Below are 23,547 nucleotides of genomic sequence, written 5' to 3'. Positions count from 1 at the left end.
TTTATCAAGCAGCCGCTTCATCTAAAATATCTCTTTTCTGTCCTAATAATGATGAATACAATTCCTCGGTCCTCTCTTCATGCCATGTGCCTGTGGGTACGGGTGCCATAAAGTTTTGCAGCTTGTCATGCACATCGAATCTACCATGACCTCTGTTAGTTGGGTGGGGTATTACTGCCTTGGTTGATAATAACTCACTTTAATGCACGGCCCTTGCTTCCCTTGTACATTTCCAAACGTTTGCTCTTGTTCTTCTTTTTCTTTTGATTCTCCATACTCTTGCGAGCAGCCCATCGCATGCCATTGGCAATCGGGTCATCCGTATCCACCATACGTGCATCAATCAGCTCTCGAAGTAATTGTTGATAAAAGTCATTGTCGTCAAAAATCTCTTCGTCGTAAGTCATCAAATGTCGATCCGCCTTTCGACCACCTTCCTCTTCCGGTAGTGCTGCTTCCTTCTCATCCTCCTCATCTTGTTCCTTCTTGCCCAATATCTTGTAATCATTACGTTGTAATTGTGTACGTCGAATCAACCGATCCTTGTCATTCATGATATTATCAATTTGCGTCATGACATTCTACAAACAAAAAAGGGTATTAGACGCCTATCTTGAATAGATACAACATCAACAACTTGTATACCTGATCAAATGCCTTGAATTTCTTGTTGAGTCGTGCACTAGAGGCTACCTGCACCTTATTGCTCCACTTTTCTAGAGTCGTATTACGGTATGGAAGGAACCTGGATCACGAGCTAACGTTAGCACTTCATCTTGGAATGTAGTATAGATCCACACTTACACTTCATTCACTTGAGAAATATCATCCCAGAGCTTTTCAATGTATTCGTCATCATCTTCAAGATGGCGTTTTCTGCTGTTCCATGTGTGATCTCCAAATTCAATAGCATCGTTATCCGCAAACATGGATGTCCGCATGTCCAGCAAGTCATCAATCACTTCACGCAGCTCGTTCTTGGTCTCATCCAAAACAGGTTCAATGCCTTCTTCTTTTGCAAGGAAATCAGGCCATGTATCATGCTAATGATGAAAATGAATCAATATGATATGCCCTTCATGGATCATTCATGTGCGTTGTTGTACCTGTGGAAGTTGATTTGCGACATCCATCACCTTTTGCATACGGATGCGGCTTTCCAAAAACCTTTCCCACAATGACTATTTTCAATCCCGTAAGTTTCCAGCCATGGCACACATTTGACAAAGTATTTACCAATTGCTCTCGAACATGTTGACCCTTTTCGATATCGCCTTGTGCGCTTTGTGACATTTTGGAAATCATTTCTCTGTAGACAAACGTACCATTGAGTATATACCGAAACCATCATCCCCATCCAAAAACAAAAACTTACTGCTCCTCTTGTTGTATCCGACGTAATTGATTTTGAACCTCACTTTGATCTTGTTCTTCATCATCTTCATCTTCTTCCTCTTCTTCATCTGATTCGCTTTGTTCTTGTTCTTGCTCATCATCCTCGTCGTCCTCATCCTCATCTTCTTGTTGCACCTCGTCCTTTTGGCCATCGCTAAATCCATTCCAAGACTCGGCATCCTCTTCGGAATCATCATCCTTATCTTCGGCACCATCACTTGCGACAGAATCATCATCGTCCTCCTGGTCCTCATCAACCCATTCGTCGTCAGAGAATAAATCCTTGCGAGTGGCACGTTTGCCAGCATAACGTGGGTCGTCAAGCAAAAATTGCTGGCTGTTGCGTAAAGAGCTCTTGCCTACTTCAACATAGTGCTCCCGTGCCTTTTCGTCATCGACAGTGTCCTCCTGATCAAGGTCGCGATCGTGGAATGCATCGGTAGTATCCTCGGGATCGTAGTCTAAATAGACTCCATTGTTAGATCGATCGATGGTGCGTATATATAGAAAAGCTACCTTTGGGAGCAGTGGAATCGAGATCAGCAAGCTCGTCCAGCAATGATTTCTCTATAGTTGGGTGAAATGTAAGTCCTGAGCAAGGAAGGCCGAGAATCGTGTGCTTACTTGGAGGCATTGGTATATGTGCGAAACTGTCAAAGAGAGAGAAAAGCCTCTATCCAAAAATCCCAGCGACCGCTTTTTTCCTTTCCGTCGCACAGCACACAACAATGCACGTGACCATGCTTAATGAGCTCAACAATACCTCACTTCACACAATGTATCCTCATCGTCCTTGTATCCTCTTGATTCCATTGATTAAAAATAGCCATTTATGATGATGTCTCTATGTACAAAAAGACGATGACTTTATTACAGAAAAAGAAGGGGGTTAACGTCGTACGTGGTGAGAATTGTAGATGGGGTAGTACAATAATGGATGGCATATTTGTTGCTATGCATTGCTGCGTAGCACATGTATAACTTGGAGATAAATGAGACATGATGATGATGACGGATGATGAATGCCATTTCACACATGGAGTGATGGTGCTGCTCTCTCGCTGCTGTTATTGCGTTAACATGACCAGCATGGTTATCAGGGCGGCAATAAAGGCATCTCTTTTCCATGACGGGTGAATGATGATATGAGTAGCGGCGTTTTCATCGCTATTGGCAATGGATGAAGTTGACGTGTTTGTAAATGAGGTACCGGATACACGTGAGGATGAGCCAATTGCCTGTGCAAAACCAATCCGATTTTGGCCCATGTCAAAAACGAGATACGTAGCTCGCAGCACCGTATCACCCACAAGAACAAGGCCACGATTACCGAGCTTAGTGGCTGTATCATTATCTTCCTCGTTCTTGACCCAGGGAGCAATACCAAACATGCATTGTGTGGCCGTATCGAGCGAATCGCCATCGAGTGGAATAAAGAGATCGGTAACAGGCACATGCAAGCGGACTGGAGGATCCTCCACAGGCGTTTCCGAATTAGAAAGAACAAGCTCCAAATGCAGGTTTTGGCTCTTGCGTTTAGCTAAACGACATGGAACAATAAAAGTGCCAGATGCATCATCCAGGACAACATTGGTGCCTGCAACAGCTTCAACGAGTGGTTCAGCCATATCCTTGTCCATGTAGGTTAACGTGGTACCCGTATCAATAATGAATCCTCGTGTGGTTTGGGTAAAGCTGAAATCAAGTGCTGTTGTTGCTGTGCTACCATTGGCATGGTTACCACCATCCTCCAACAAGCGAATGCCTTGACCATGACACATCCAATAAGTGAGTGGCTCACCACTGCTGGCAGGACGTACAGGTGCATAAACAAGATTGCCACGGTACTTTGATGTGTCAATGCCGCCTAATAATAGATCACCTGCCCATCCCTTGTCAAACAAGCTGCCCATGTGGATTGAAAACACAGGCTCGTTTAATAGCCCCTGCTTGGCCAGGCTAAACACAAATGGATCGTATTTTTTTGCCGCTGTCAATCCCGGATATCCTAAACCAAAGATCCCATTGGACATGTGGTCGTTATCCATGTCATTGGCGGCAATGGCTTCCATATCTTGACCCGGTGCCACAATGTTGTCGGTCAATTTTGCAAGTCCAAATTGTTGTTTTTCTACTTGAAGCTGTCCCAAATGCACCGTATCTCTGGCATACGACCCATTCGCATTACCAATGCCATAGGTGATTCGAAAAGGTTCCCCCGTATCTTCATATGTACTTGATTGTGCAGGATCGTATCGCCTAAGTGGACACAGTTGTAATGGACAATCGGTGGATGGTATCCATAAATCGGAGCTGATGATGATGATACGCATGAATTTCATGACATGTAAAAGCCGAGTCCTGTTATCTCACCTTCCCGTGTCTAATGCTACTGTAAAGTTTTGTGGTGGTGTACCAATGCCTACACGCACCAAATATTCGGATCCTTCATCATTATACAATTGGGCTGCACCATGGTGAGGTGATACTGAACGACGCTTAAGATGACGATCGGGTGCAGAAATGGAGGAGGAGGATGAACGTCGAATAGGTAATCGAATTGTATTCGTTGCTAGGCATGCTGCTGGCAACAAGAATATTAAAAGTAATCGCATTGGAAAAGAAGTGTAACAAAATAGACAAGGGATGGAGGAAGAAAGGCCGGGGCCTAAGCGTGGAAAAGGGTGTAACAGACATGGGATGTGTGTGTAGCTTTTTATACTGCCTCTAGGCTTTTTTCTACATCCATGATAATGAACCCCTACACAAGCGAGCCATCGTCTATAGAGAGAGAGTGTGAGAGTGAGAGAGAATATCGGCAATCGGCATGGGGAACAAAAAAATTGACAAGTCCACCCCCGGCTTACGGACCGACGGCTAATAACCCCTCCTCTCAACCATGATTGAGTTCCCTACCAATTCGAGCTAGAAACGAAATTGCCTTTATAGCCGGTATACTACCGCTTCCCATTTTTCTTATAAAACAGCAACATCATTATGTAGCACACGATAGCTTTGACTAAAGAGATGGAGGTGGTGGTGGTGGTGGTGCGGGGGTTGAGGGATCCGAAACCCACAAAGGCCAAAAGGCATCAAAAATTGCCCGATGATGTTGATCTTGTTTTTGCCAAGGAGAGCTGATGATGTATATATTCCATTTGATATTGACTCCATATACTCGAATGTGTGATTACAGAAACGAGACAAAGAAAAAAAAGACAACCTGGGAGTTCAACATGAAAGAAGTTGCATATGTAAAATAATGGTGTGGTGGTGTTGTTGTTGTTGTGTTGTGTGGTGTGTATGGGTGGGGTGGTAGATGGGGCAAATAAAACGGGATATAAGGATTTGAGTACTATGCGCCTGGCTTTGTCAATGCCAATAGACGTCGATCAGTGTATCCAGACTACGGGTAGTAGAACAACAATCAGTTTCCATAATGAGTATGCTTCATTGAGATTAAACTTACACTCAGGAGATCCTGCTCACGTGGCACCCGCATTTGCAGCATAGTTTGGCTCTTGATACCTTGCCGTAATATGCGTCGTAAAGAGTCATCTCCTGCATTAGTAGACCCTGCTGTCAATAGGACGTTGCATACAACCCAATTTCCCCCCACCCAACCACCATGATACTTGCTATTCAATAGACATTTCCACAATCCATCAAAGCCTTTATACTGCAACACCATTCCGGATATCGAATTATCGTTGAATGACAATCGCAAACCAGTAACCAGTGGTTCAATCGTGGCATCCGCTATTTCATCCGGTCATTCATCAACATGACATTTGATCTTCCCTCTCCCCGTTTGTAAGTACCTGATAACTGGAAATAAAGTGTGCGATTAAAAAGTAAATGCTCGACTTGGACAACAATCCCTGCAGCAGGTGCCCTTTCAAAGAAAAAAAAGGTCATTGTTAACCTTTTGCTACACCATCTCTCATACAATTCATTTCTTACATTTCATTGCCAGTGGTAGCAGTATTTGCTGGTGCATTGGCAGCAGCTGTATTGGGAGTGGAAGTGGAGGATGCAGTAGTAGTAGTAGTCGATGGAGGATTGGCAGTGGAGGTATTAGCCGCTGCAGCTGCTGCTGCCGCTGCTGCTGCTGCTGCCATGATAGCTGCTGTATTCTGATCGTGGCCTTGTTGTGCAGACACATTGGGAAGAGTTGTCGATGTCGTCGTTGTAGCCGTAGACGTTGCAGCTGTACTTGCTGCCAAAGATTGTTGTTGTTGTTGTTGCTGCTGCTGCTGTTGCTGTTGCTGTTGTTGAAGAGCACTCATTCCTTCAATGAGCTTCCTGACCTCGGCCAGGTCGCGAGCTGCCGCTTCGGATGCTCTATCCATGGAAAGGTAGTTGTTCATATAAAGCAAAAGAATAAAGACAGTGACGAATCCAGGCTCGAGAACAATAACGTGTGGTCCCTGTCAAATCGTCAATGAGGTCGAAGTTGGACGTTTTGTTTTATATCAGCTTTTCTCCTCGGCTTGGCTTGCTCACTCAAGAAATTCACTTGAATCCCCGACCACACATCTTCAAGTTGTGTCGCCATGGTATCTACACATTTATTTACCCATTCAAGTGGGCCATACGTACCAACCTTGATCATGACCACGCATCTACTTTTAAGCATACCTCAGCATGATTGGCATAAGGAACATGGTCCTGAAGAAGGTTACTTTGGTCATCAATGTATGTATGTGAGCATGTACACCTTTCTCAGGCACCCGTGTATCATCCACTCCCTTTTTGTAAATGATTAATACACAAGGTTTTTATTCTAGACGGAACTCATCCACATCCAACTTTTGTCTCAATGCCCCCACAATAATCAATTCTACGCTATAGATCGGGATGGATTGCTTGGTGTAATCACCCCACTTGCTCTTGTCCTCAGGATCAGATACTACCAGCAGCTGGTTTTCAGAATCGGGTTGCAAGAGTTCCTTGAGTCGCCTTGCTGGAAGCTTCGTAATCAGCTGTAATATAGCATGAGTAGTAAGCCATCTTGAATCTTTTTTTCCTGTCAACATGCTCCTCTATGTATGTACTTGCCTTTCCTCCTGCTGTCTCAATGACGCCTTTGAGCGCCTCTGCCTTGTTGGATTGTAACACGTAGACTTCAAAGGTGGATAACCAAGTACCATGTGGATGCTTGCCTGGCACCACCCTTTCTTGGGCTATGGATAGACTCTCCTCGAGATTGAAGTCGTACTTTTTCTCCATCGCTTTGTCTTGAACAGCAAAGTCACTCGCATCCAACCATTTCTGTTCCTCAATACTTTGCCGTAGCCATTTGTGGTGTACAATCTTCAATCCCAGGTTGACCGCACACAGGAATTTGGGCGTACGCAGAGCCTTTTCAACCAATAAATGCGTTGCTTGCGTGACATTCTCCACCATTTGACCTCCAAGATCCAAGATCCCCTACCATAGCTGTGAGTGATGGTTGATCTCTTGTCACCCTTCCATCACTTACATTCTTTTCACGTCTGTCAAGGTTGATACTACTGGTGACGATTTTGATGGTTTTGGATGATGGCATGCTCTCTTGTATGGATTCAGCATCAGCCAAAAGCCCCTTCAGAGAATCGACCTTCTTTTTCTTTTTACCATTGCTGCGTGGCTCAGGCGATTCATGCTCCAAGGTCCGTTTTGATCCAGTTGCCTTGTTGTCATCAATATCCATCATGGTATCATCCTCTCGCTTGACATCCTTTCCTTTGCTTGGTTCATCTGGCATCTCCTCTCCTACCATCGAATAGCCACTCCGGACTTCTTTTTGATACTTGTTCATGTCGGGGATAAAAACATCTTCAAGCTTGGATGCTGCTTTCCGTGCAGCTTGTCGTGGTTGAGTGATTGTTGTTGTTGATGGAGGTGGTGGTGATGGTGTTGCTGTTTTGGATGGTTGCTGCTCTTTGGATGATGATGGCACCTTCTCTCTTGTCTTCATTACTTCTGCTGGCTTGCTCAATCCTTCCTTCCACCAACACTCCAGGTCCTTTGGTATAAGCTTGGTGTCTCCCACAAACTTGTTGACGATCCTTCCATCAACGAAATGTGTATATCGTTCATCGGATAAAGGAAGCTTCTCCCAACGCTGATAGCAATCTTCTAGCCATAGATGGTTGACGATTGGAATATTTGCTTCTCTTGCTTCTCTGTACTTTGATGTATGGCTATGTGTGTGTGTGTGTGATGAGGGGTCTAGTTAGCCCATGTCACAGTAAGATAATAGGCAATCCTTTTACCTTGATGCAATTAAATGCGTGACGCTTGAATCAATGACCGCTTGAAATTTGCATCCGCATCTATGCACCAGATGTCGTAGAAAGTTACGGGCAACACCTCGGTATCCAGAAATTACGATTGCCTAAAGCAAGAAAATGCATGAATAAATGCGTTACTCAAAGATCACATGATAACATACCATATTCTCCATGCCGGGAATTGCACCTCGAGGCATAGGGTAATCCAATAGTCTTCGTGTAGGAGGTTCAACCCTTTGTCGCATAAGCGTATTCGAGACCCACCACATTGAAGCCACCATCTTCCCATCTCGGCATGCTTGGATGTATTCAGGACTATCCCGATACTTGACAACGACGATAGTGACCTTGTCGTTGTAACTGCTGGCAATTTCAGCTCCGGCCTTTTTAAGTCGACCTTCCCAGTCAAAGGTTCTCAATGCCAGGTAGTCATAGTCGTGAACGAAGTAAAAGCAATGGCCCTTCAAATAAGGCTGGGACACTTCAAGATCACGTGGCCAAAAGTTTTTGTTGTCCTTGTAATTGAAACCGGGATACTGAAAGACAGCGTTGTGGAGTGGAAAAAGAGCATCCGCGTCCCCGTCAGCACCTGACGCCTTTGATTTTGTCTCCTTGTCATCTTGACGCAAGCATACAGGATCCGGCATGAGATAACGATCCTGTATTATAGTACAATAATCAATAATGTGTGTCTCAAGATGTTCAAATGGTGTATCCTACATACTGGTAGAACCAAACGCTCGTTTTTGACGCAATCATGGATGAACTGTGGATGCAAAATCTGCACGTTTGCTAGCTTGGTAGCCTTTTTATAGCGGTCCTATAGAAAGAACATGGTCAGCTCTTTGTCATCATTCTTGCTTACACTACATGTGGTCCATTACTTACACCATGATCCGAGTTAGCTATGACATGGGTGACATCATGTAGCAGCTCCTTCGCATATTGTCCTCCATAACGTTCCACGGCACCTTTGATGGCGCTGTTATCATGAGTCGAGAGCTATCGATATTGAAATGAGATACACTCAACAATAGTACAACATCCACATCCTTCGTTCACTTACATTGGCAGTAGCCACAACCATGCCCGAGAAAAAGAGTTGAGGATCTGGTTTGTAGTACTTTGGATCATGCACAAAGCCATTCTTTTCAGCAGCTTCAACCCAAGCAGGCTACATAGAGAGCATCCATTGAGAGATCAGGTCACGTGTGCCACTTGCTTGGACTTACAGTAACAACAAAGATATCCTTTTGGACATCCTGCTCGTCGACTTTACGCGTGGAAATGATATGGGTGGTCTCTGTAGCTTCTTGTGAGGATAGACCGCCTTCTTCATGGTAGCAGCGTTCGGCACCATGGCTGTTGAGGATCTTCTCCAGCTAACATTTACAAGCCAAATGAGAATCACAGCTGTCACGATGCCCCCATGCCACTTACTTGATTGCGCTTGCTGTTGGTTAATGTTCTGTGGAAGTCGTATTTGACATTGCAGAAGAGAGGAACGCTCTTGCTTTCGCCAAGCTTGCGCCCGTAACTCGTCATAGCTGTAATGAAACGGAAGAAGAGATAGATGTGTGCTGCGTGGGTTGAAAATTTAGTGTCGCATTGACTGCGCGCATTATCTGGAATCCTTCATCAAGCACAATGATCCACGCCTGCCATTGGTGGTGTAACTGAATTGAATTGACAATGAGAATAAAGACATGAATGAGATGTGGTTTATGCTGCACCATCATCATGGTAGCGATTTTCCTTCATGCATCCTATCTTGCCAACTAGTACATACATGTTCTCGGTGTTGGGGTGATACGAAGATCGGTGCGTCTTTATGCTGACCTTGGCCAAAAGTTGTTTATTGGCTGGACGCCATGTGATGTCTATTTAATGCATCTCATTTTCTTGATGTATGATATCTTGAGATGTGGTGCTTGACCCATGCTGATGTTCATGCGTAATGTACATCAATAATAGCATTGGTTGACTACTACGCTAAACCTCATGCTGATGTGCTGTTTGACCCATCTTGTATGTGCACGTGCAATATGCCAATGTCAATAGCAATGAGCGGAATGAATAAATGAAAAATTGGCATGATGTCAAGTTTACGTCTCCTGGGACCAAGCTAAAAATCAATCCACACGCAATGAAAATTCATGTCACACGAAGAAGAAACCATGCATCATCGTCTTTTGGAAAATAGTAGAAGGAGGGTTCAATTGCAGGGGTGTGTGTTTGCTTCATGCTATCGGAGAGGTAGTAAGTAGGCTATGAATCCCCCATGCGTAATGATAGTGTTTCTTTTACATTTCTTTTATCATTATGCAAACGTATTCAAGTGTATACGAACGCTACTTTGACCCTGATCATTTTTCACCGGGAACCCCAAAAACAGCGAGTCGTGAACTTCCTCAAGCATGTGCCTATCGTGCGTTGATGTCTCTGAAATACAAATATCACCAGGACAGTCGACAACCCAAAGATTTGAATGACTTGCCCACAAGTGCACCTCTTTTTGATCAAAACGAGCTTACAGAGCGTGCTGAACAAGTCATGGAAGATTGGACAAGACGCTATCCCTCTCAAGTGGCTGGCACCAGTGATGATGTTGCTGCCGAGACCAAACGTCAAGCTGATCAATTATGGGGATTGTGGAGTACAAAGCGCAATAGCTATTCTTCACAAGATGCGGCCATGCCACCTTTATCAGCACCAGGTCAAGAAGAAAATAACAAAAAGCGACAAGGTAGCTTGCCTTTGTCAAAGCTGGATCAATCCTATCACACACCGCAACGAGAACCATCACCAGTAGCAGTACCCGAGAACAACAACGACAATGAACGACCTCCGACAGAATCCCCTGATTATGATCCTGGACCCAAGAAATCAACTTTGGCAGCAGCAGCAGCAGCTGGTGTGATAGGTGGTGGTGGTGGCTCTATAGCAGCATCCGAATTAGCAAAGAGAAACAATGATCCACCATCATCACAACAATCAAATGGCATTACATCATCACAACAACAACAGCAGCAGCAGCAACAAGAAGCACCCGATTCTCCAGATGATAATGATCCTGTACGTGTGCCAAGTGGTTCACAACCAGCTGCATCTAGACCAGCAGGTGCGGCGACTCCGAGTGCTGATAGGCCATCATCATCACAAGAACAACAACCAAGCACTAGCAATGCAGCTGCAGCTGCAGCAGGTGCACAGCAACCACAACCCAGCGTAGACAAAAAAATCAAGATTTCAGAAAATGACAAAGAAAAGGGCAAAGCCAAGAATAGCAATGATGAAGAAAGTGATGACAATGACAAGCCAAAGAACACAGGCGGTACCAAGGAACATATCGCTGAACAACCCCTGATTACTGAAAAAGGTGGCCTTAGTGGGACTCAACCTGTAGGCAAGATTGATCTCAAGAATCTATAATAGACACATGGATCACCTAATAGTTGAAATTGTGATTGATGGCTGTTTTTGTTTTTATTGTATGTACCTAGTAGTATCAAGGAGGTGGGAAATCTTATCTATCCCTGCTTGTCATGCATCCTTCGCTGCCCTATGTTTACACTTCTCCTTGGCACACCATAATAAAAAGGTGGAATTTCGTTGTTAAACCAAATTTGAGCGAACGAAAAAAGGGAGGTAGTAGAAGAAAGAGAGAGACAAAGTAAATAAACAATGTATCGCTTGGTATGTGCATGTGATTAATAAGACGCTCTTCATTGATCAATGATATACTACAACAACAACCAAAGATGTACATATATATAAAAAGGCACATGTATTTTAGTGATGGATTCTATACTTGTACGTAATGGATGCTAATTCTTCATCATCTTCCATGTTACAACGACAAAGACACAATGATCCCATTTGGCGTTGCTGTGGTCGACTGGCAGTAGCCATAGCAGCGTTTGGGTGTTTGTATGTCATGGCAACATTGCCCGTAGCTACGGCTGCCCCTGCTGCTGCACAGCTGGTCGCTCGAGACGAAATTGAATCTTTTGAAGTTTCACCCTTTTCCAACTTTACCGAACGTGTCACCGAGATACAACACGATGGCAATGACGGCCGCTTCTTGGTGATGGGCGACATTCATGGCTGCCTTGACGAATTCAATGAGCTCGTTAACAAGATGCAATACCAACAAGGCCGCGATCGCTTGGTGTTATTGGGGGATCTTACCGATAAAGGACCTGACAGCTTGGGTGTGGTGCGTCGTGCACGTGAACTAGGTGCCATGTGTGTACGTGGTAACCATGATGACAAGGTGATCCGTATTGCTTCGTACTTGAGAAGTCATGGTGGTCGTAGTGGTGATGGTGATACACAACACGCTTCGAAGGATGAGGAGGATGAGGAGGAGAAGAAAGGCAAGGCGCTTCCTGAAGGACATGTTCATGATGACATTAAATGGACAAATCACCATTTTGGCATTGCAGAGTATGTAATACAAGGTGTAACATGCGTAAAGGAAAGCATGAGAGCTGACACTTTTTACATAGGCAATTGGATGATGAAGATTACGAGTATTTGCAACAATGTTCATTGATCATGTCGCTACCCGATCGACACAGCATACTAGTGCATGCAGGCTTGGATCCTAATATCAAGAGCTTGGACGAGCAAGACCCTTACTATGTCATGAACATGCGTTCCTTGGACAAAGATGGACATCCCGTAAAGCATAAAAAGGATGGCAAGATGCGATGGTTTGATGCATGGAATGAATATGGCCCATCCGAAAAGGTGTACTATGCCCATGCAGCTTCGAGTGGTCTACAAATCAACGGCAGAACTTATGGCATCGATACAGGATGCGTCTATGGCGGACAATTGACTGCATTAGACATAGATACGCACAAACTATACCAAATTCAATGTCCACAGTATACCGAGCATGATTAGATGATACGCATATAATTACATAATTCGCATTAAACGCATCATTTTTAGCATAAAGTAATGGGATTCAATAATGGGATGATGAAACGACGTTGACAAGCTTAAAAGATGAGGTACTAAAACGACGACGTCATGTCACTGAAAAAGCTTGTTCTCGAGGCTCTCATTCATAAATGTATTTGAATACTCTGAGCATTGCAAAAAGGATAAGGAATCACCTCTTTATGAGAAAACTCACATTGGGATACTATTGTCTGTGCGCATTTGTCTTACATGATGTAGGGCCTTCGGAGCTTTGCAGTCTGCAGCAGCAAGCCATTGACAGCCAAAAGGGATGCCGTGCAATATCATCTCCTGCCTTTTTCTCGTTGTGATGTCATTAGCACGCATTGATGGTATCATTAACTTGAAACCCAAATAACTTTATTCACTAAAAGAGGAATCTATGTGTATTGCTTACGCTCTCCATGGCACTTTTACAACCCGTGGCAACTTTTACATTCTCATCTAAAACTTGTATTTTCGGAGGTAGAATGACGATGAGAAGAAGGAAACAATAGAAACGTAGCACTATTTGTCATGTGTATTGAGAATCCATTTTTTATTGCGAGTAGAGTGGATACCCTTATTCTCAAGTCAATCCACTGCTAAATGAATAGATAGCAAGGGTAAAGAGGGGGGGGGGGGGGGGGGGGGGGTTGAGAATGGGGTTAAGATGAAGTGAAGTCCTTGAAGAGCCATTTCTCACACGCACGCAGGCAGCAAGAAGGCTGACCAGAGGGTCAAAGCATGGGGGATACTCCGAATGAAGCAATTACTCCCAACCCTTTTTCTCACTTTTTACCTTTCCACAAGCTGGGCAACACCATGATGCTACTTGTCTTGATTGCTGTTGCAGCAGCATCAGCGACGAGGGCTGCTGCCATGGAGCAACATTGTCTTGATCCTGTCGATTGTCCTTTTTATCCAGTACACAGCTGCTTTGCAACCGAACGAGGCCTCATTTGTCAGAATCGAAGTACAGTGTCATCACCTTTTGTATTGCTGTTGTCAGTGAATTGACTTACACCTAATGTGCAGATATGGGTGGTTTCGAGTTGAATCCCAATCCGGTCGAGACGTTTGTCTATTCGCCCTATCGAACAGAGGACGACACGGGTGAGCCCTGTATCACGATACCACTTTCGGACGAGCTATACAGTTATGTGGATTATCGAGGACCTGAGGTGATTGATCAGGGTGATTTGGATCTTATTGGCAACTGCAGTCGATTATCCTATTGCGACCCAAAGACAAGAACCTGCCAACCTAAACGCAACGTGGGGTCATCATGTCGACACAATATGGAATGCTTCTTTGGGATGGATGTGCTACCAGGTCACTGCGCTAATCACTCCGTTTGTGCCGTGCGTGAGGATTTACCACCGTATTATGGAGCTGGCCTACATCAATGGAAGTTGGGTGATCAATGGAAGTCGGCAGCGCTTGCAGTCATAGCAACAGGAGCCGTCGTCGTGTTTTTGGTCGTTGGCAGGCAACAAGTCGGACGATTATTCAAAGCGCTTCGTCACTTGATTCAACAATGGCGACAACAACCACCAACAGTACCAGGCCTCAATTGGGTCTATAAACGTTTCAACACTTCCAACAGAGATGATGGTGCCTATTATCCGCTACAGCAAACTACCATCGTAGACGAACAACCACCTGCATATCGCGAGTAAAAAAATCCCAACTCAACATCCATCATCCATCATCCGACATCCCTTTTTATGCCATATCGTTCTCTCTTTCTTCTTCTTTTCTGCTTGTATCATACCACACACATATCAACTTTATTACGCACAGCAACAGCTTCTTCCTCCCCCTTCTTCTCACTCACTCTCCTCCTCCTCTCCTCCTTTATTTTCCGGCCTTGTGTTAAAGTAGCAAAAGCCCGTTATTTTTTTCCTTTCTCAATACATATTTACGCGCACACTCACATAAGCGCACACATACAAACATATACATTTTGTTCATTCCAGGTACAAGGTTTATATGACGACAACAAGGATACCAAACTTGTAATGAAAGTTTATGAAAACGGGTTGCTTGTTTTTTGTTTTTCGTTTGTTTAATGAGGCAAATGGCTGAAATTTCTTGGCTTTCCAGAAATAAGGGCGATCCCTTTTTTGTCGTTGGCAAAGGGAAAAAGTATGTGTATACAATGCGGGCGCGCGCTGCATGAGGAACAAGACAATACACGTGTCCGTGCATGTCACCTGTTATGTCCAAAATCACCCACAATGCCCATACGTTTAATATCATGGTGCTTGAGATGATGGTTCGCATTATCATGTTTTTTGGGATAGATCATAGTAATGGCGTATAAGTTTATATTACCCGGTTCGAGAGCTAATAATAGGGGTAAGCTGATAGAGTGTGGTAGCGTTTTAGGTGGCGAAAACAGGTTTGGATGCTCTCTTCTCGATTCTCACTATGCCGATAACGAATCGCTTTTTCCTATATCACGACGACAAACGTGTGTGTAGGTGATACCGACCCCTTGGGTGGCACCCCCATTGTATGTATTCCCGCTCAAAAAAGCAGAGACAAAAATTGGCATAATCATATGCGCCCACAGTTGACATGGATCAAGGGTGATTAGGGGTAAACGATGGTACATAGGAAGGAAGGGTGGGTTATGCGTCACTGTGCTGTGCTGCGCTGTGCTGATAACTCCCTTGGAAATTCCGCTTTAGGGTTACATATGCTGTGTATGGATGTGTGTGTGTATGTGTGCAAAGGGAGATGGCAAATGAGTGAGTAACCAAAGCGACAAAAGGAATTTCATGGTTTTGATACGCGCCACTTTTTTTCTCTCTCCTCTCTCTTCCTCTCTTTTTTCTTCTTTCACAGCATATTCACATGCCTCGGAGGACTCCCGTGTCGACTACAACAACGACAACGACGCCTATAACCCCGTCATCATCATCATCTCCTTCCCGGTTAAAGCGATCTATTAGGGGTGTTCGTAACCTGTTGACGTTTCGGCATTTGGATCGATGGCATGATGAACCTGTAGTACCATGCAATACCACACCACAACCACATACCAATTTACATGCTGATGGCATTGGCAATAATAATACGACTACTAATGGACTTCCTGAAGTGGCAGTTACATTGACGGCGGATGTTTGTGGAAAGGCTGCTATGGATTTGTTGACCGTTGTACATCATCAACAACCACCACGATTTGCAGCTCATGAATCACCGCTGACATTGTCATCCTTAGGTGATGTTAAAGGATACGTACACTATGAACCAAAACGTGGTGTGATTGGGCTTGGTAATCGTCCTCCAGGAAACACCAAGCACACACGTTCGATATGGTTAACGCTTGAGCAGTATGCTTGGGTTGTACGGCGACTTCAAGAAGAGGATGAATTATTGGTACAACAACAACAACAAAATCGTCATCATTCCTTTCACCCTATACGCAACAACAACAGCACCATCTCGCCCATGTTGGGTATACTCAGACATTATGAATCAAAAAAAGCCCAATCATCATCATCATCATCACCAACATCATCACCACGCATGCCTTCTTCTTCTTCACCCATCTCGGCAACACGACGATTATCACGGCTTGTATTGCTGCATCCTGCCACACAACGGATCACTCATAGCATACGAGGAGGTGATCCTGTTCTACTGCTTCCCAAAACATTGCTTTTGCATGCAGCAGCTTACATCCCCATGACAAAGCCATTGCCACCTGTTATTGTCACACACGAAAACTCGCACCAAAGACTGTATCACCATCACCATCCTAATAGCACGAGTAGCAACAGCAACAACAGTACTACTACGAGTGGTGGTGGTAGTACGAGTAGTAGCAGCAGCAGCAACAGCAGCAATAGTAGCTATGGCAACCACAATACGGTTGCTACCCAACCACCACCAGCACCCTTTCAATCAATTTCACCCGATTTGCAAAACCGATTGAAACGCTATGTACAACTCGCAGCCATGGCAACCCATCAGCTGACCTTGGATACTGCATGTCATGAGCTTGTATGTCTTCGGTGCCGCACGATGATGCATGATGAAGCACTTTCTTATCTACGTACCATTCGTCATGAAAAAAGGCAAACCTTTGACACTTATCCAGCCCGTTCATCCTTGGCACCAATACGACCCTCATCCGCTATTCTATCATCTACAGCGGCTCTCAGCAGCAATAGCAGCAGTATTCACACAACAACAGCGGGCATTGCTAATGCTGCTGCTGAGTATTCATATCAAGATGGCTATGTGGCTGTGGATGACGAACGACAAGAGATCATTGTCACCTTTCCTGGTACAACAACGAATGGAGCTGATCATCATAGCTTGTACACCACATCCTTTGCAACCGTGCCTTGGCATGAAGAGGAAGGCATTTATACACCCGAAGATGATCACCATCATGGTCGTAATGATGATGCAGGCATGATGGACAGGCACACATGGCGACATGGAACACACTATCAGTATCAGCAGCATAATCGACCATGGGTTTTGGAAGCTGCAGCCGTAGCATGGCGACGCTGTGAAATGACCGTGGCAACTGCATTGATGCGATTATGTCGAATTACGCCTTGTCATTATCGAGTTGTGATTATTGGACATGCATTAGGAGGAGGTATGTGATTATTTTATTCTACTAGGATGAGTGGATGGAAGGATTGATCTCATCTATGTAATAGCGGTAGCTGCATTGTGTGCATCGTCATTGGTTATGACGGGGCTACTAGTGGATCGCCCCGTGACATTGTGTGCCATTGGTCCACCACGCACGGGTAGCCATGCCTTCGTCAGCCATCTTGCAGAACACGTTGAAACCATTCGCATCACACATCCGGAAGAAGATCCCTTATCTCATCTTCCACCACGTACCTCTGGTTTGGTTCACTTTGGCACCACTACCGTTGTCTTGACATCGGCCATCAATAATACACCACATCCTCATGCTGAACAAGATATCCGACAGCAATACCAATTCGAGGGAAAAAAGAAACAAAATGCTTGGATCTTAAGGAATAGCAGTAACCTCGGCTGGATCGAGGATCAAATCTCCCATATATGGCCACCCTCGGTGTTGCCACGACAACCATTACCATCACCACCACCACCACCCATCCCATCAACTTCTGCTAGCTTGAAGTCGGCTGCAACTACCACACACAACCATGATCTCAATTCTCCTTATACAATTTGGAACATTCATCTCCATGCCAAGGCTTGTCAATCACATCCAATGAGCGATACATGGTTACGCGTAGGTTAAGTTGCTTTTATACTTTTCTACCACCATCCCCCCCCCACATCTCTTTTTTGTATATACCACCACCTATTAATACCACTACACACACGCACATTATGAAAAATCTCCCTTTGCTTTATAATCTCTCATCTCTTCCTTTTATACTCGTTAATGTTATTCCCCCACCTCCCACACTGTGCCTCCTTTAAGATCGATTGATAAAATGAGCCCATCACTGGCACACCATAATGGTAGTACTAAGGCTAAAATCGTTGTTGAAGTATAAAGTTTGACGCATCCGGAAACCAATCGATGAGAAAAGTGTATCTTCTATATATCACAAGAAGGGGCTTCTCAATATAACGACTACAACAGCTGAACATGGCTATGTATAAATCCCCGATGCGAGAGGGCGGGCCAGCAAGGTATGACACTGCAGAACACTGCATGAGTAACATTCAAACGAGAATGAATAATGCATAAGCGGTATGTTTAGGTGCTTTAGTAGTGCTGAGTATATGTTTGGAGGATGCATTGAACTTATTCTTTTCTCGGCAGATAATGAAAAGCTCCCTCTATCTGGATGTTGTTGATATGCAAAGAAACTTTGAGAATAGCCAAAATGCAATGGATGATGACCCTCGTAGTGAATGGTGTTGTTGTTGTTTTACCATGGGCTTGGTATCCTCTTTTTCGTTATTGCCACCACCCGATGATATTGCTGATATCTTGCGTCTGATTGAAAAGCCGCGTCTCACATCATCTTCATGTTCTTGTTGACTAAGACAAGAAGAGGATGAAAGAAGAGGTGATGAGGAGTGACGAGGTGATGAAGGATGTTGATGTAAGCTTTGTCTTGTTGCTTGTTTCTTTGTCCTTTCAGCTGTCTTTTTTCGACGAGGTTTGTTGGACATTGTTGTAGTGGCGGTGGATGATGATGCCAAGTGGATATTTTCATACGCAGAAGATGCAAGTATTTGTTTCTGATCCTGCACAAACATTTGGATACGCTGGTATTTACATCGAGAATCTTCTTGTTCAAGTCGTTTGAGATTGCGTTGTGTCAATTGCATTAGCGTAGTAGTAGTAGTACGAGAGAAAGAAGAAGAAAAGCGAGAGAGAGAGAGACAAAGAAGGAGGAAGAAGAGGAGGAGTGAAGCAAGAAGATGACCTTAAGTAACGACAATGTGACTCTTTGCCTCCCAAACAGCTTGTCAAAAACGTAGTTCACATTTATAGAGTCAGGATGGAGCGTGTGCATATGCATGACGGCAATTACCCATAACAATGTAGAAGTATATCTCTTAAATCAGTTACTTTTGGTGCTGCTGTATGTATGTACATACATACGCGGCGGGTCACTTGCGCCGACGCATGCACACATGACATTGATGCATTTGGCGATGCTTTATTCTTACTCCTAATGCATTTACTTTTACATTCCAATCGATTCATAATAGACATCAATCATCTTCCCAATGATGGTGGTAGTGGTGGTGGTACCTGAATCAAATCAACGTTGAGTCTATATCTGGTCGATGAGAGAGGACGGACGATCTGAAAAAGACTCTATCTCCCGACCCAATAAACTTTGCCCGCTTCTTTATCCCTTTTGCACCCCCAACTCTTTTGACAATGGCTCCTGATCTGAAGGAATACGACGAAGAACAAGCCCGTCTCATGGCTGAAATGTGCATCCTCGTTGACGAGAATGATAACCGCATCGGTGCCGACAGCAAAAAGACTTGTATGTATAGCTTTTTATTTCCCCTCATCTCGTCATGGTTATGCTTAATCGCTCTGTTTAGGCCATCTGATGGAAAACATCAACCAGGGTCTCTTGCATAGAGCCTTCAGCGTCTTCTTGTTCGATTCTGAGAACCGTCTTCTTCTTCAGCAACGTGCCAGCGAAAAGATCACGTTCCCCAACATGTGGACAAACACTTGCTGCTCGCATCCTCTCAACACTCCCTCGGAATTGGTTGAGGAGGCTCAACTTGGTAAGCTTTGATTGTAGTTTGATTGTGAGTAGAGTTCATTGATATGGATGCATGGGGTCGTTGAATAGGTGCTCGTACAGCTGCTCAGCGCAAGTTGGAGCATGAACTCGGCATCAAGCCCGAACAAGTTCCCCTTGATGATTTCAAGTACTTGACACGTATTCATTATGTTGCACCAAGCGATGGTCTTTGGGGTGAACATGAGAGTAAGTTGGTTTGGGAGATCAAAAAGGGGAGATCAAAAGAAAAGGGTACTCACGTTGTAATACGTGTAGTCGATTACATCTTTTTCATCAAGGCCAATGTTACCATGGATGTCAATGCTAACGAAGTCCGTGATGTCAAGTGGGTGACTCCCGAGGAATTACGCGCCATGTTTGCCGATCCTGGTAAAGTTGGGATAACGCGGGGGGAAGGAGAAGGAGAAGAAGGAGAAAAGGAGTCATGGAAACAAATTCTAATGTCGTCAATTTGGAATATAGATGTTCCGATGACTCCCTGGTTCAAGTTGATTTGCAACAGCTTCTTGTTCAATTGGTGGGCCAAGCTTGATACTATCGAAAGTGAAAAGGACGAAAAGACCATCCATCGTCTTGGCTTCTAATAGCAATACCCAGCATACACTTTTGTTTCAATAATTTATTACGCACACACACCTTATATAAACAGGATATTACTAGAGATGGGTTGACGGATATAAGGAGAGGGGCATGATGATGTGGATTTTCTTTGTTCTCTTTGCCAAGGATGGCTGGAATGAAGTTCATTGGTCAAGACATTCTTTGGGACAGCGGCGGTATATTCTTATGATGACGATCTATGTTGCATTTCGATCATTTGGTTAGCATTAAAGCAGTTGCCAAATCAGGCATGTGCTATCATCATCCTCATATGAAAATTTCTCATGTTTCATTCAATGTGTGGGAGGTATCACGGCGTCGTTAAAGAGTGAGAGAGTGAGTGATCGACTTTTTATCCAGCTGCCACATGGTCCGTGAAACAACGATCCATGTCCCTCTCTTCACTTTTCGCCCATGTCTTTCCCATGGGACATGTGCATACATGCATGGTTTACTACTTTTAACAATGGAGATGAGGGCATAAAGGAAAAAAGTTGATGTTGCCCTTTGAAGTATTCATAGCACATGTTCATTCGACGTGGCCTACTTTACACGGCCAGTTGATGCTTACAGCTTATGTGTCTTTCCATTCTTGGATGCGGCGTGTTACACGAATGTTTTCTGCGGTTCACATGTGAAATCGATGGGGTTCCCCACATTGCAGCATCACCACACAAGAGCTTCATTTTGCTTCTGTCCCAAGACCCGCTTTATTCAACAGGCGCTTTCGCATATATGCTTAACAGACCCATACACACGCACTTGTTTTGTGTACACACGTGCACCCCATAGCATTGAAAATGCCGCTCACTATAAAAAAAGAGTCCCATTTCTTCCTGCTTTTCCCCACTCTTTCTTGAACACACATACTTTCTAATGTCGCTCAATTTCGAACACTTTGATCCTCAATTCGAGTTTGGTACCGTTGACAAGCAAACTGGTGAACCTGTGAGGCCACGGAAAAAGCCAGGACGCAAACCCAATCCACCAACACCTGCACAACGCAAGGCACAAAACAGGGCAGCACAACGGGCGTTCCGTGAACGTAAAAGACGCGAGATGCATGAAGCAGAGATGACTGTCAAGCGATGTTTATATATGCGCGATCAAGCTATACAAGAAGCTGAAGGCCTAAGGAACAAGGTGGATGAATTGACATATGAAGTCAATTACTTGCGTGGAATGGTGTTATCATACAAGTTGGCATGTCATGCAAATCGTGTCGATGTACCAAAGTGCAATGACTTTATGGATGGTTCAAGCAATATCAAGACGACGAGTAGCACAATTCCCCCATCGCTGGAAGTATTTCTCAACAACCAAAGGCGAATCATTGACGCGACTATTCCATCATCAGCATCATCAGCAGCAGGAAATGACAACCTTGAATCGGATAAGGAGGACAATGACAAGGAAAACCAAGAAGATGATTTGTACACAGCATTGATCGATGATTCAAAAACCGACTCCAGCAGCATCAGTGGTATGAATCCAGAGGAATCATTGCTCCATCATAATGAGATGCAACAACAACAAGAAGAAGAAAAAGTAATCGAGGAGAATCGACAACAGCAGGAGCGAGATGCCGATGGAATGTTGGTGGATGTGGCCGCAATAGCACCACAATTGGCAAATCATCTCGAGTCACCGTTTATTCAGCAGTTGATGACAGCTGACCTTGTACAACATGGCATGCAACAACAGCAACAGTCAGCATTAGTGGCAGAGGTTAAGCATTCCTTGGCAACACCATCCAACAACAATGCTCTCACTGGATACCATCATAACAACAACAACCACCCATCCACATCCACACATGGAAGATTGAAAACATCCAATGACACGGCCTTGTTTCCACCTAGTATGTTTTTTTCCTATTATTCATATGTTTTACAACTTGTATATTCACACGCTATATTTTACCGTTTGTTTAGCCGAACTTCAGCGTAATGTGGCACACGATAACCGCATTGACCTCATTCCTGGTGCTGCGCTACGCGATCACATGATCCTTTTCCAAGACTTTTACGATGCCGATGATCTCTTTACGACTCTTGTTGAGCAAGCTGTGTTTACGGGTAGCGAGCTTGGTGATCCAGACTGCTGGACAGTCCCACGATCCTTCGTTCTCAAATATTGGTTCTTGTTACCGAATCATCGCCCTCTCAAGCGAACGGATGACATTGTTGACATTGTGGTGGATAGCTGTCAGCGTATGCTCAAGCATTTTGTTGAACACCGGATACCCATGTACATTCACCACCGGGATCAATATCCAGATCAATTTCCTTTTGATACGGCATCGCTCAAGCCTTCCTTCCATTACAACAACAACAACAACCATCAACAACATCATCATCATGAACAAGACCAGCACCAGCAACAAGTGGCTCTTAGCAGTAAGTCATTATTGGATGATGATAAGGATTACAACAAGGAGTATGTTTATTAACGTGGATGATAATAGCCTCCAGCCTGCCGATCAATGTCTTGGAGCTCATTTCACCCAACACCAATGTCTTTGCTACTGCATCTGGTATCGTGACAAATGCATGTCAATGAAATGTCAATAGTCACCTACACACACACGCACACACACACACGCATGTATAATATCACTACACTTTCACCTTTTCATACATCCCCATCACCATGTGAATAGCCGCCGCTCTTCTTTTTTTCTTTGCTTTTGTATAATTTGCCAGCCTTTTACACGCCTAATCGTGAACTTTGTTTTCCATATTGCAATAAAACCTCCTTTGCAACTCGTGTGATACGACTTCCTTTACATGGATAATAGTGAAAGCTCGGTCATTTTGGATCTTGTATACGTGATTCTTTGTCATCATGTTACGTATGGATGTTTCTCAAAGGTCATGATCCAAGATTCATAGTCATCGCCGATCCTGAGCAAACCCTATTTTCCTTCATGACGCCATTGATTCGTGGCAGGAGAGTACGACCCAATCTTGGATACATGCTCTAGCAGCCTTGCTGGATGAGAATAAACTTTAGCCTATATAAGATGAGCTTGGGTCATATGGAGACTC

The 23,547-nt window shown here is 44.3% G+C and overlaps 11 protein-coding genes across 11 annotated transcripts; 6 read left to right on the top strand and 5 right to left on the bottom strand.

The window, feature by feature from the left end:
• Window positions 1-4: 4 nt before the first annotated feature.
• O0I10_005603 (uncharacterized protein) lies at window positions 5-2,029 on the bottom strand (the record flags this gene model as incomplete). The annotated part of the gene is made up of 9 exons (XM_058485641.1): window positions 5-140; window positions 199-581; window positions 646-745; window positions 805-1,043; window positions 1,107-1,181; window positions 1,237-1,309; window positions 1,376-1,856; window positions 1,912-1,962; window positions 2,020-2,029. The coding sequence occupies 9 exons, from the start codon at window positions 2,027-2,029 to the stop codon at window positions 5-7; spliced, it is 1,548 nt and encodes a 515-aa protein (XP_058343476.1).
• A 433-nt stretch (window positions 2,030-2,462) lies between these two features.
• O0I10_005602 (uncharacterized protein) lies at window positions 2,463-4,010 on the bottom strand (the record flags this gene model as incomplete). Its single annotated transcript, XM_058485640.1, has 2 exons — window positions 2,463-3,708; window positions 3,769-4,010. 2 exons carry the CDS (start codon window positions 4,008-4,010, stop codon window positions 2,463-2,465), a joined length of 1,488 nt encoding a protein of 495 aa, XP_058343475.1.
• A 740-nt stretch (window positions 4,011-4,750) lies between these two features.
• Window positions 4,751-5,747, bottom strand: O0I10_005601 (uncharacterized protein; the record flags this gene model as incomplete). The annotated part of the gene is made up of 4 exons (XM_058485639.1): window positions 4,751-4,801; window positions 4,865-5,154; window positions 5,217-5,290; window positions 5,359-5,747. 4 exons carry the CDS (start codon window positions 5,745-5,747, stop codon window positions 4,751-4,753), a joined length of 804 nt encoding a protein of 267 aa, XP_058343474.1.
• Window positions 5,748-6,176: 429 nt separating this feature from the next.
• O0I10_005600 (uncharacterized protein) lies at window positions 6,177-9,295 on the bottom strand (the record flags this gene model as incomplete). Its single annotated transcript, XM_058485638.1, has 12 exons — window positions 6,177-6,380; window positions 6,457-6,828; window positions 6,881-6,951; window positions 7,015-7,583; window positions 7,656-7,777; window positions 7,835-8,332; window positions 8,398-8,493; window positions 8,562-8,675; window positions 8,740-8,847; window positions 8,906-9,055; window positions 9,114-9,197; window positions 9,287-9,295. 12 exons carry the CDS (start codon window positions 9,293-9,295, stop codon window positions 6,177-6,179), a joined length of 2,397 nt encoding a protein of 798 aa, XP_058343473.1.
• A 700-nt stretch (window positions 9,296-9,995) lies between these two features.
• Window positions 9,996-11,105, top strand: O0I10_005599 (uncharacterized protein; the record flags this gene model as incomplete). Its single annotated transcript, XM_058485637.1, has 1 exon — window positions 9,996-11,105. One exon carries the CDS (start codon window positions 9,996-9,998, stop codon window positions 11,103-11,105), a length of 1,110 nt encoding a protein of 369 aa, XP_058343472.1.
• A 388-nt stretch (window positions 11,106-11,493) lies between these two features.
• On the top strand, window positions 11,494-12,587 carry O0I10_005598 (uncharacterized protein; the record flags this gene model as incomplete). Its single annotated transcript, XM_058485636.1, has 2 exons — window positions 11,494-12,122; window positions 12,185-12,587. The coding sequence occupies 2 exons, from the start codon at window positions 11,494-11,496 to the stop codon at window positions 12,585-12,587; spliced, it is 1,032 nt and encodes a 343-aa protein (XP_058343471.1).
• Window positions 12,588-13,451: 864 nt separating this feature from the next.
• Window positions 13,452-14,308, top strand: O0I10_005597 (uncharacterized protein; the record flags this gene model as incomplete). The annotated part of the gene is made up of 2 exons (XM_058485635.1): window positions 13,452-13,602; window positions 13,665-14,308. 2 exons carry the CDS (start codon window positions 13,452-13,454, stop codon window positions 14,306-14,308), a joined length of 795 nt encoding a protein of 264 aa, XP_058343470.1.
• Window positions 14,309-15,491: 1,183 nt separating this feature from the next.
• Window positions 15,492-17,901, top strand: O0I10_005596 (uncharacterized protein; the record flags this gene model as incomplete). The annotated part of the gene is made up of 2 exons (XM_058485634.1): window positions 15,492-17,256; window positions 17,321-17,901. The coding sequence occupies 2 exons, from the start codon at window positions 15,492-15,494 to the stop codon at window positions 17,899-17,901; spliced, it is 2,346 nt and encodes a 781-aa protein (XP_058343469.1).
• Window positions 17,902-18,452: 551 nt separating this feature from the next.
• O0I10_005595 (uncharacterized protein) lies at window positions 18,453-18,950 on the bottom strand (the record flags this gene model as incomplete). The annotated part of the gene is made up of 1 exon (XM_058485633.1): window positions 18,453-18,950. The coding sequence occupies one exon, from the start codon at window positions 18,948-18,950 to the stop codon at window positions 18,453-18,455; it is 498 nt and encodes a 165-aa protein (XP_058343468.1).
• Window positions 18,951-19,512: 562 nt separating this feature from the next.
• On the top strand, window positions 19,513-20,481 carry O0I10_005594 (isopentenyl-diphosphate delta-isomerase; the record flags this gene model as incomplete). The annotated part of the gene is made up of 5 exons (XM_058485632.1): window positions 19,513-19,624; window positions 19,686-19,877; window positions 19,946-20,083; window positions 20,153-20,266; window positions 20,360-20,481. The coding sequence occupies 5 exons, from the start codon at window positions 19,513-19,515 to the stop codon at window positions 20,479-20,481; spliced, it is 678 nt and encodes a 225-aa protein (XP_058343467.1).
• An 892-nt stretch (window positions 20,482-21,373) lies between these two features.
• On the top strand, window positions 21,374-23,059 carry O0I10_005593 (uncharacterized protein; the record flags this gene model as incomplete). The annotated part of the gene is made up of 3 exons (XM_058485631.1): window positions 21,374-22,358; window positions 22,432-22,896; window positions 22,965-23,059. The coding sequence occupies 3 exons, from the start codon at window positions 21,374-21,376 to the stop codon at window positions 23,057-23,059; spliced, it is 1,545 nt and encodes a 514-aa protein (XP_058343466.1).
• Window positions 23,060-23,547: the final 488 nt, after the last annotated feature.

Source organism: Lichtheimia ornata (assembly GCF_029851405.1).
Source record: "Lichtheimia ornata isolate CBS 291.66 chromosome Unknown scaffold00023, whole genome shotgun sequence".
In the NCBI taxonomy this organism is placed as follows: domain Eukaryota; kingdom Fungi; phylum Mucoromycota; class Mucoromycetes; order Mucorales; family Lichtheimiaceae; genus Lichtheimia; species Lichtheimia ornata.
Note: the sequence above shows the minus strand (reverse complement) of the source record. Positions and strands in the feature narration are given on the sequence as shown.